At 42.2% G+C, this 12,025-nt stretch overlaps 1 protein-coding gene across 5 annotated transcripts in view; it reads right to left on the bottom strand.

Moving 5' to 3' along the window:
• Prpsap2 (phosphoribosyl pyrophosphate synthetase associated protein 2) overlaps positions 1-12,025 on the bottom strand; it is a 36,031-nt gene that overhangs the window by 16,648 nt on the left and 7,358 nt on the right. For all 5 annotated transcript variants that reach the window (XM_038326837.1, XM_038326834.1, XM_038326835.1 and 2 more), the window contains 3 exons: positions 9,886-9,952; positions 6,131-6,303; positions 2,415-2,530 (listed from right to left, as the gene is read on the bottom strand). In XM_038326837.1, coding sequence (XP_038182765.1) covers positions 2,415-2,530; positions 6,131-6,303; positions 9,886-9,952 — 356 coding nt within the window. The remainder of the gene's footprint in view (positions 1-2,414; positions 2,531-6,130; positions 6,304-9,885; positions 9,953-12,025) is intronic.

Genomic DNA, 12,025 nt, shown 5'->3' with positions numbered 1-12,025 from the left:
AATTTTTAAGCTGAACAGCAGTCTGCTGTTTCTGACTTCATCTTGGCAGTATTTTCAAACTATAGTCTTAAAACATAAGCAACTCATTAAGTGGCATGGTTCCACTGAAGACCATTCCCATTACTGTTTCCTTCACAATAACATGGCAGTTGTTTTTTTCCTATATGTTTGTCTATGTACCATGTTTTTATGCCCAGTACTGCAGAGGCCAAAAAAGAACCAGATTCCTTGAACCAGAGGTACTGTTGTGAGTCACTTTGTGGATGTTGCAAACTAGTTCTCTGGTAGAGCATCCAGTTCTCTTAAAAGCTAAGCCATCTCTCTACCCTAACAACACTGAATCTTAACACAGGTATCATCCAAAGCCCTGCTAGATAGCAAGTATTCAGTAAGTGAACAAAAATGCTGACTGGACTTGCATTAAGAAAAGACACACCCATGCACTGCTCTCAGGCAAGAAAGCAGAAAAAGATATCCATTTAGGTATGCTGTTTCAGTCAGAAGTCTTTCTGAACCATCCCATGCATTTCACTGCCTCATAATATCACACCCTGTCAAGAGACAGTGAAACAGCCAACAAAGCCATCAATGAAACCAAAGGACTCTAATAAAAACAGGCTGTCTCTTCAGAAGGTAAAACAGGAAATCTTATAAATAAATATCAAGGTTTGATGAGAAAGAACCAAGAAAAAAACCTAGGAGGAAGAAGCTATTAGTCCAAATAAGCTAATGAGCAAATCTGGGAGGAGAGAGCCAACTCCCCCAGGATGCAGTAGTCAAGTGTTAGACCAACAAGTTGCAGTAACTCCAGCCTGGCTTCACAAAAACGGCCAGGTACAATGTGAACACTCAGGAGGTTGAGACAGGAGGATTACCTGATTCCCAGAGTTCAAGATCAGCCTGGTAACAGAACAGAAGCCCATCTCAAAATAAATCAGTAAGTAAAATGAACTGAATTTTTTAGCTTATTGCTGGTCTTACATATAACTCTAAAGAACTTTAAAGAACACACTTCTAATTCATTTCACTACGAATGGGTGTGATGGCTAATCTCCACTGTAAACCTTTCAGAATGTCTACAAGTGTGTTTTCAGGAAGGTTTGACTATGGAGGGAAGAGTCACCCTGAATATGGGTGGCACTGATGGACTAGGTCCTGGACTCAATAGGAGAAAGCAAGCTCTGCTTCCTGAAGGGATGTTGCGACAGTGCCCCAGGTTCCTGCCACAGTGACTCCCCACCATGGGACTGTGCTCTAACTCTGTGAGTGAACAGCTGCTCTGTCAAATCTTATCACAGCAAACAAGGAAGTCACTGATACTATGCCTTAATCATCGAATAACATCAAACCCTGCCAGAGAGATACAATAGCCAACCAAACAAAACCACTGGCAAAACAAAAGGATTCTAAAACAGGCTTAAGAGGAAGACCTGGACCATCAACCAGAAAACATGCTTCAGAATTATCCAAAGTGTTGCCTTCAAATGCAACACCAAGAACGAAGCTCTCTGGAAGAGTTACTATAGAGAAACACCTTATGTGCTAACAACAGCTCCTAAAAGCAAAACACCAGAGTACCATAAACCAAAAATGTAAAAGGCTTCTGAAATAGCAGATTACATATATTTATAATATTAAACAAATTCTGAAAGCATTTGGGCAAGATCATGGGATAGAATCTGCCCCTGTGTGATCCAACAAAGGGTCAGGTCAAGAAAAAAACATACTATTTTAAAGAGACAGAGTTTTCCTTCAGAAATTAACAAAAGGGAACTGATGAAGTGAGACGCAGGCCAGCAAAATGTGCAAAATATGAAAACTGGATGAAAAAGTCAGCCATGTGGAACTCACAAGTCAATAAGTATAAGGAGGGTGGGGTGAACGCCTCAGCAAGCCAGGTGGTGGTGGCACACGCCTTTAATCCCAGCACTTAGGAGGCAGAGGCAGGCAGCTCACTGAGTTTAAGGCCAGCCTGGTCTACAAGAACTAGGACTGTTACACAGAGAAACCTTGTCTCAGAACAAAAAAAAAAAGAAAAGAAAAAAGAAAAGGTTCAGCAGTGAAGAGCACTGGTTGTTCTTCTAGGATTTGGGGTCAATTCCCAGCACTACATGGTGGCTCATCTGTAACTCCATCTCTAGGGGATCTGCTGCCCTCTTCTGGCCTTGATGGGCACCAGGCATATACATGATGGACATACATACATGCAAGCAAAACAGCCATACATATAAAAATTGGAGGGGGGGGGGAGTTGAGTGGAAAAACATACAGAAATGAAATTTTAGAGATGTGCACTTATGAAGTATAATAGTTCTTTAAACCAAATACATAAAGTTTTGATCTTTTCGGGGAAAACCAAAGAAATAGAATTGTACCATCCCAGAATATTACCATGAAAATTAGATCTAGCTTACCTCCTCTTGAATATACTGTAACAGGAAGGGGGAGGCTCTTAAGTTATCCACTGGAATATTGAAGAAGCCCTGGATTTCCTTCTGGTGTAAATCCATAGTGATGAGATGAGTTAGACCTTCAAACGTAAACAGGTGAAACATGTCAGCAATACCATAATACTACAACAATGATTGGGCAAACACTCGAAAACCTGGCACCTCTACTCCTCCTAATTTTAGTAATATGAGACACATGATTTTCACTTCCATTTCAAGTACAGAAGTAGTGGCTGGAGAGATGGCTCAGCAAGTAACTCTTGCAGAGGATGTAAGTTTGGACCCCAGCACACGCCAGGAGACTCACAACCACCTGTAACTCCAGTTCCAGAGGCTGAGGTCCTCTTTTGGCCTCTAGAAGCCTACACATATGTACATATACGCACACACATACACAAAAATAAAAATAAGTCCTTAAACATAACAAAGAAGCGGTGCTTGCTCTGGCAGCACACGTGCTAAACCTGGAATCAGAAGTGCTTATGAAAGTGCTGTCGCAGCAGATGGCATCTCCTGAAGTTTCCTTAGTGGGGACGACAAAAGCCCGATAGTAATACCAACACCAGGTCACTGTGTCAGCATTTTGTAGGGTCCAGTGGCTAATACTGTCAACCTGATAGGATTTGCAATCACCTAGAAGATAAGCCTCTGGCATGCTTGTGAGGGTTATTTTGATTACACAGAGGCAAGAAGACTCACTAAGTGTAGGTGACACCATTCCCTGGGCTGGTGTCTGCGGCTGCATAAGGAGTCCAGCACTCACTGCTTTCCTTCCTGACTGCAAACAAAGTGTGAGGTGCTGCATAAAGGTCCTGTTATTTTACCTTCTGTGCTGAGATTGCTGCATCTCAGCCTGGGAGTCAGATAAACCTTCCTTCTTAAGTTGCTCTTGTCAGGGGTTGTCACAGCAGTGATGTCATTAACTAACATGGCTGAGGTTTCTGGAATTCACATTTTTTTAAAGCCATGTTTTGCTTTTGCCTTCTTTGCAAAGCTACTTGGAAAATATATTCCATAATAAGTGTATGAAACAGCGACCTGGGGAAGGTACATTCCTTTGTTTGCACAAATTTCTGTGATCTGTACCTCCTCTATCATCATATATACTCACAAGCACAGAAGTCTGACACATACAATGAGAGCTATGTAAGAATTTACAAACACATAGAAAATATTTAGGCTGTGGAATGAACAGACAACGCACAGGATAGGAGAAAATCTTTGCCAGCTACATATCAGACATATCAGGGGAGGTGTTATCTGGAATATAAAGAAATGCACAAAATAAATACCAAAAAATCCAAACAAGCAAAAAACAACCAAAATCCCCAAAACACAAACCCCCAAACTGTCAATCAAACAGCAGGCTAATGAACCAGCTGTTCTCAAAAGAAGTCATAAGATGGGCAACAAATATTTTAGTGTTTGACACCTTGAGCGATCAGGGAAACATAAATAACTACTTTCAACTAGGTGTGGTGAGGCACGCCTTTAATCCCTTGAGACCGCATCTCAAAAAAAACCAACCAAATAAAGAATCCCCCTATCATAAAAAACTTTGAGATTCAATCTCACCCTAGTAAGAATGGGATGGAAAACGAGTAACAATAATTGCTGTCAAGGCCGTGGATAGAAACACTATTCACTGCTACCGAGAGTACAAACTGATGCAGTCGCCGGGAAAATCAACATGGAGAGTTCTTACAAAATCACACATAGAACTACCAGGGGCAGCAGAGATGACTTAGATGTTAAGGGCACTGGCTGCTCTTCCAAAAGAGTTGGTTCTGTTCCCAGCACCTACATAGCAGCTGACAAAGGCCCGCAACTCCAGTTCCAGAGGACCCAATGTCCTCTTCTTACCTCCGAGGGCATTGCAAACATGCAGCACACAGACACAACATGTAGTCAAAACACAGATAAATATTAAAAAACAAAAGGCTACCATATATCGCAGTTAAACCACTCTTTTGCAGATATGCTCTGCCACACAAATACTTGCATATTCATATGTGTCAGATGGTGGTGGCACATGCATTTAATCCCAGCACTTAGGAGGAAGAGGCAGGCGGATCTCTGTGAGTTTGGGGCCAGCCTGGTCTACAAGAGCTACAGACTCCAAAGCTACCAAAAAAAAAAAAACCAACAAAAAAAACCATATATAGTGCTGCTCTATTCACAACCATGAGAAAACAGAATCGGTCTAGTAGTACAAAAAATGACTAGATAATGAAATTGTGGTGCATTATAAACAATGGAATTTTATTCAACTGTAAAAAAAAACTTAATAGGAAAATGGATTTGAATAATCATATTAAACAAAGTAATCCAGACTCAGAAAGACATATACGCATGTCCTCTCATATGTGGCTCCTTTTAATGTTATATGTATGTGTATGTATATGTTGGTATATGATATGGATTATGAGACTAGAAAGAAAAGAGGTACTGAGAAACAGAAAGGGGGGTAAATTAGCACAGCCTACTTGAGGAGCTCCAAGACAATGAGAAATCCTGTCTCAGAAAAAAGGTAAATGTCACCTAAGGAACAACAGCCACAGCTGCCCTCTGGCAAGAGCACACACACACACCCATACACACATGCCCATGCACTTGCACACACTCGTGCACACACGCACACACATCTCTAAAATGAATGATGAAACCTAATAATCTGTACACTAATTTAGAAAATACAAAAATGTTTTTTTAAAATATTTAGGCTGTTACAAGCTGAGAATGTTTAACAGAAAGGAGTACATGTGGTAAAATGAAGATGGTCCCTGTACTAGAGTCTAGCAAAACCTGAATATGACTCAAACTGTCAACACAAATGTTAAACAAGTAATTCAGGAAACAAATGAAACAGAAGGTCTTCTCATTACTTCTGTGTCTTAGGGTGCTGGAAGCATAATTCTCTGCATTTTACTAATTAAAACAGACCTCAGTTTACTGTGGTATGTTTTTCATGATTTCAGATACCCATGGTCCAAAAATACTTAATGAGCCGGGCGGTGGTGGCGCACGCCTTTAATCCCAGCACTCGGGAGGCAGAGGCAGGTGGATCTCTGTGAGTTCGAGGCCAGCCTGGTCTACAAGAGCTAGTTCCAGGACAGGCTCTAGAAACTACAGGGAAACCCTGTCTCAAAAAAACCAAAAACCAAAAACCAAAACAACAACAAAAAAAACCTTAATGACAAGTTCCAGAAAAAAAAAAAAAAAAAAAAAAAAAAAAAAAAACAATGGATAAGTTTAAACCTCAGGTCACCAGCGATGTGACCAGTCTTGTGATGGTCTTCTCCTCCCCCAGGACAGGGTACTGGTGATGTGTATGCTACCCAGCTGGGATGTGAAATGTAACCAGTGCAGTATTACAGGGCCAGCACACCTCTCCAGGGAAGGGCCCGCTGTATAAGCTATCTGTCTTTAGATGTCTTTAAAAGCTGTTCCACTGTTTGCTCTCTGTCCAGAACTCTAGTCAAGAAAATGCTTTGAAATTCCTAAGGTAAAAGACAAATCTGCCATGGTGGTACACATCTTTAGTTTCCTCCTCTGGAGGTAGAGACAGGCAAGTCTCTGAGTTTGAGGCCAGCCTGGTCTACACAGTAAGTCCCAAGACAGCCAGACATAAAGAGACTATCTCAAAAAACAAACAAACGAAGTCAATCTGCCATTCTTACCAGCTTTGCACATCATGGAAGCCAGCAATTTTGAAACAATGGAGCCCCTTTTTCTCATCTTGCACTGCTTGCTATAAGGAAAGTAGGGGATCACACCGATGATGCTCTTGGCACATGAGGTCTTACATGCATACACCATGATCAGGAGCTCCATGATAGTGGTGTTCACGTCCCTGAAAGCCGTGGACAGTGTCAGACACTTAGTATGTTACTTATAACTATAAGACTTAAAGCATTAGACACAAAAAGGACAAATCCCTCTTCTCTCAGAGCTCCATCAGCTCCTGAGCAGATGCCCTGTTTTCTCACTGCTCTGTAGAGGACCAGTGCCACCATCATTCACCCTTCTCCTGCCCCTCATCCCTGTGAACCTCTTCCTCATCATCTCAGTCCTCTGCCCCTCTTTGGAGGACATCCCAAGAGAGAAGTCTACAGTTGCCCTCTCCTACTCTTTGCTCTCTCTCCCATAAATACGCCAAAGAAGCTTTAGCATCCAAAACAGCTCCCCAACTTCCATCAAGAGTCTCCAACATTTGGCTAAATCCGTTGGCTAGTCAGTCTTTCCCTTTCTGCTGCCTCTAAGGCAGCCATTCACCTGTGCGTGCCTACATTAGATGCACAATGTCCCTCTGCCTCTTTGTGATAATTTGAATGAAAATGGCCCAATAGGCTCATAGGGACTAGCACTACTGGGAGGTGTGGCCTAGGTGGAGTAGGTTTGGCATGGTTAGAGGAAGTGTGTCTGTCACTAGGGGTGGGCTTTGAGGTCTCCGTTTCTTCCTGTGGCCTGTAGATCAGATGTAGAACTTTCAGCTCCTTTTCCAGCACCATGTCTGCCTGCATGCCACTATGCTTCCAGAGTTATGATGAAAATGGACTAAACCTCTGAACTGTAAGCCACCCCAATTAAATGTTTCCTTTGATAAGAGTTGCTATGGTCATGGTGTCTCTTCACAGTAATAGAAATCCCAACTAAGACACTACTGCTTCCTGTGGTTCTTTTCTTGGCTCCCACATCTCCTGCCACAGTCATATGTATCCTCCTCCTTTCACCCTTCATCTTTCAGTTCTGTAAATGCTGGCCACTCTCACAGCCCCATCCCTCGCCCAAGATCCCCTGGTGCTAGGTGTTTCCATCTGAATGTGAAAATCTAACCCATACTAAAAGAATTGCTTTTCCCTGAAAGTGCCTGCATCTCCAGAAAACCTGTGCCCACCACCTCACTGGCCACACTGCTCCTCAGGCTACTCTGGACAGAGTCAGAGGTGGCTAGATGACTCTCTTCACATGGTTTTGCCTTCACCGCTCCACTACTATCCTCACTGGCTGACAGTGGCCTGCTGCTGCTCCCCCAAAGCCCTCAGTTTACACTCTAAACAGAGCAGCTTGTCTTTAAAGCCCTGAAATAGTTCCCCTCCACCCACAGCTACACAGTGCCTCCCAGGGCCCTCTAAGATCTGCTCTCACAGTCTTCACCTTGACACTTGCTCCACGTGCCTTCTTAGACACCCACTCTCCTCTTCACTGAGGCCTGCCTTGTCTGTCCCTTTACCCTCTGACCACCATCATCCCAACTCTCTCCCATCATTTAAAAAAAAACTTTGGCAATTTTAGGATTGAACTTAGGGGCTCTTGAATGCAAGACAACTCCTCTACCAGTGAGTAATAGCTTTAGCACTCCCCATTCCGTGCTATATGTCACAAAGCACTTATTCTATGGTCTACCTGCTATCTATCAAATTCTACTTTTTGTTTTGTTTTCTTTGAGAGAAAGGCTAACTATGTGGGCAGGGACTGCCAACCTTTTGACACTGTGACATAATACTGAGGTCTACAAATGTGCTGGGCCTCGGATGCATACAACCTATGGCCCACAGGACAAATACACCTTGTCCATGATGCTACTCTGAAACTAATGATCCTTCCGCTTTAGTCTCTGAGTGCTGGGATTGCAGGCATGCACTACCTTGTCTGGTTTATCATGTTCTCTGTGTGTCTTCCCCGACTAGATCACTTACTATTCTGAGCACAAAAGCATTTTGCACATGTAAGAGGACCCCAATTATTAAAATTATTCAACAAATATTGTTAATAATCGAATGCCAATATTTGGATGAGAAGGCTGTATTACTATTGAACAAACCTGATCCCAGATGAATTAAAAATACTTTCAGAAAAGCATTCTGTAAGGAATAGTAAGCAGGGGAACCATAACAAGTAGATAGTCACCCTGAGGCCAATACCACCCACCACTAACTCAGATAAGCAAATGGATGACAGGAAAACGTCAGTTAATGGACAGGATTGCCTTCATTTAAAATATGTCCTAGGTTTTTAATAGCTTAAACTAGTCTGTACTTAAAAGAAGGGGTGCAGTACAACTTAATGGTACGATGCTTGCCCAACAATAGGAGGCACTTAGTCTGATCCCTACTACTGCTATTAATCCATCAGCAAGTTAACCGACCAACACAGTGCAGCAGCCACTGAATGTGACACTATTGAATCCTTAGCCTATCTCTTGGCATCTCAGAAAGAAGATCCTGGTGTACAGGCTTTCTGCAACCTGGTCAAGACTGAGAACATGTGGAGAGAAAGATTTGATCATACATGTGGGCAAAATAGCCACACAAGTAAAATTAAATAAATAAATCTTTTAAAAAAGAGATTTATTTATTATATAAAGTGTTCTGCCTGCATGTATGCCTGCTGGCCAGAAGAGAACACCAGACTTCATTACAGATGGTTGTAAGCCATATGGTTGTTGGGAATTGAATTCAAGACCTCTGGAAGGGCAGACAGTGCTCCTAATCACTGAGCCATCTCTCCAGGCCCTAAATAAATAAATCTTAAAAAAAAAAAAAAAAAAAAAGAGAGAGAAAGAGAGAGATGGCTAAGAACTGTCTCTAACTCCAACTCTAGGAGATTCAACACTCTTTTGATTTCCATACAAACCAGGACGACATGCAGTACATTTACATACATGTACACAAAATATGCATACACATAAGATAAAAAATACATCTAAGAATACAGAAAGGAGACACAGCTCAGTCAGTAGAGTGCTTGCTAAGCATGCACAATGCCCTGGGTTAAATCCTCAGCAGTGCATAAAACTGAGCACAGGGGCGTGTGCCTGTAGTCTCAGAACTCACAAAGTGGAGGCAGAAAGAGCAGCAATTTGCCATTCTTGACAACTGTCAAAGCAAACAATACCAAACACACAAACACACAAATCCAGTGAAGGGTAGTCACAGTGGTATTTGCCTGGGAAGGCTAAGGCAGAGAGATCTCTTGACACCAAGAGTCTGGGACTGGCCTGGAAATATATCAAGAGTTGAAAACAAAACAAAGAAAGGATTGAGGGGGAGAGGGGTAAGAAAGTCAGCGGTTTTGATAGAAAACCTAGCAAAAAAGGGAGCTGCAGAGAGGGCTCAGTGGTAGAGAGTGCAGGCTCTCCTGGTGTCCAGGAGTATGTGGTACTGCTGTCTGGCTCAGTTCCACTGGATCTGGAGGCTGCTACATAGAAGCTCATGACCATCTTGAACTCCAGTCCCAGGGGATCTGATGCCCTCTTCTGACCTTTGTAGGTACTTGGCACACACACAGTATGCAAATAAACATGCAGGCAAGAACCTCACATAAAATGAAACTAAAGACTAGCAAAAGCACATCAGTTTTAAACTATCTTTTCCTGTGTGTTCAGGTCTTCAGACTGATAGGCGTACCCAACAGGCAGTGAGAAACCACTTACTTTGAAATGGTCTGGATGATAAATACATCTTTTCCTCTCACAGACTCTTGAATTTGGACTCTTGTTTCTAAAGGGAAAAGGAAGGAAAGATACAGTCAATATTTTAAGACATACACCAAGTCTACATTAATTTCCAACCTTGCAAACTACAGAAACCAGGACCACAACCAAACAACAAAACTCACTGACACTAACATATCGCCATTAGTCATACTTCTGAATCAAATTTAGGCTTCTCCCATCACAGGAAAGCAGTGATGTACCCAGTCATCCAGCATCAAATGAAAACTGAGGCATAAACAGTATACTATGAGATAAAGAGGATCAGGAATATGCCTGTTATTAGCAACAAAGGACAAACCAGGACAGAACACTCCACGGGGGTAGGTCTGTAACATCAACACTGGAGGAAAAGGGCAAAGTGTGGTCCAGCTCTATATCAACAAGAACCACATCAACCTTCTGTGCATAGTAGTGCTTGCCTAGAATTCCAACACTCAAGAAGCTGAGACAGGAGGATACAAGAGTTGGAAGCTAGACTGGGCCACAAAGACAGAGCCTAATTCATAAAATAACAGCAAACAAAAACAAAAAAAAATTTAAACATGGAAAAATCCAATCACTTGAAGCTAGGAAACATATAAAACTAGCAACAACAACAAAAATCATTATTATAGCTAATGTCTTAAAATGTGGCAAAAGTTTTTTATTTATGAGCAAGAACTTTTATATAGGAGATGTGACCAGATATCTAGGATTAAGTAACATATTCAGATAGTAAAACACCAAACCCATGTGGTAGACGTCAATAAGGCCAGTCATGGTACTGTTCTTTCAATTATCTCCTGTTGGAAAGTTTTCATTAAAATGCTGGCAAATTGGAGATGTTAACTCAAAATAATTTGCTCAAGACTCTGTGTTCCATTTCAGTAACAAAAAAACAAAACAACTGGGTGTGGTGATGCCCACTTGTAATGCCAGCATTCAGGAGGCTAAGGCAAGAGAATCTCAAATTTGAAGCTAACCTGGGCTATATGGCGAGTTCAAGGCCACCTTGGGCTACATAGCAAGGCATTGGTGCAAAAGTAGCAAGATCATTAGAAAAAAAAATGAGTGTGCTCACAAAAGATTGTGGTGTGCTGCTACAAATGGGCTTTAGAGTCAAGGTATCTGGATCTAAACCCTCGCACTGCTACTTGTGAGACTTTATACCTATCCCTGACCCAGGTTTTCAGAATCTATGAACAGTAAGGAATACAGAAGCTAGTTTCTTTTTTTTTTAATATTTATTTATTATGTATACAATATTCTGTCTGCATGTCTGCCTGCAGGCCGGAAGAGGGCATCAGATCTCATTTCAGATGGTTGTGAGCCACCATGTGGTTGCTGGGAATTGAACTCAGGACCTTTGGAAGAGCAGGCAGTGCTCTTAACCTCTGAGCCATCTCTCCAGCCCCCAGAAGCTAGTTTCTCTGAATAAAACTAAGGCTTGCCCATCTCATTACTCCTAAGCTGGGGAATGAACCAACCTGCCTTGTCCCATAGCCCCATCCTCCCACAGCACTCCCTCATCCAGTCTCCCTGAAGAGAACCCCCCAGATTCTAATCATGCTCTGCTCTGTAGCCACCATCTTAGAGGAGGGCAGCAGCAGTACTGGTTGTGAGCTTTCTAAGACTTAATTAAATACCAGACAAAATCCCGTTGTGAGTACAGAGAGAGAGAATGAGTGTTTACTGAGCACCTACTATGCGTCAGAAGATTATGTCAAGTACAGAGATTATTTATTACTGGCCAAGGATAAGGACTTATATGTCCATATAAGTCGACCACTACCCTTGCTAAAAGAATTTCACTAAGAATGCCCACCATTCTAAAGAAATGCCAAGGGGGCTGGGAGATGGCTCAGAGGTTAAGAGCACTGCCTGCTCTTCCAGAGGTCCTGAGTTCACTTCCCAGCAACCACATGGTGGCTCACAACAATCTACAGTGAGATCTGATGCCCTCTTCTGGCCTGCCAGCATATATGCAAGCAGAATACTGTATACATAATAAAGAAATAAACCTTAAAAAAAAAAAGAATTAAAAAAAATGCCAGGGGCTGGAGAGATGGCTCAGAGGTTAAGAGCATTGCCTGCTCTT

This window comes from Arvicola amphibius, chromosome 4 (genome assembly GCF_903992535.2).
Source record: "Arvicola amphibius chromosome 4, mArvAmp1.2, whole genome shotgun sequence".
Lineage (NCBI taxonomy): Eukaryota > Metazoa > Chordata > Mammalia > Rodentia > Cricetidae > Arvicola > Arvicola amphibius.
Note: the sequence above shows the minus strand (reverse complement) of the source record. Positions and strands in the feature narration are given on the sequence as shown.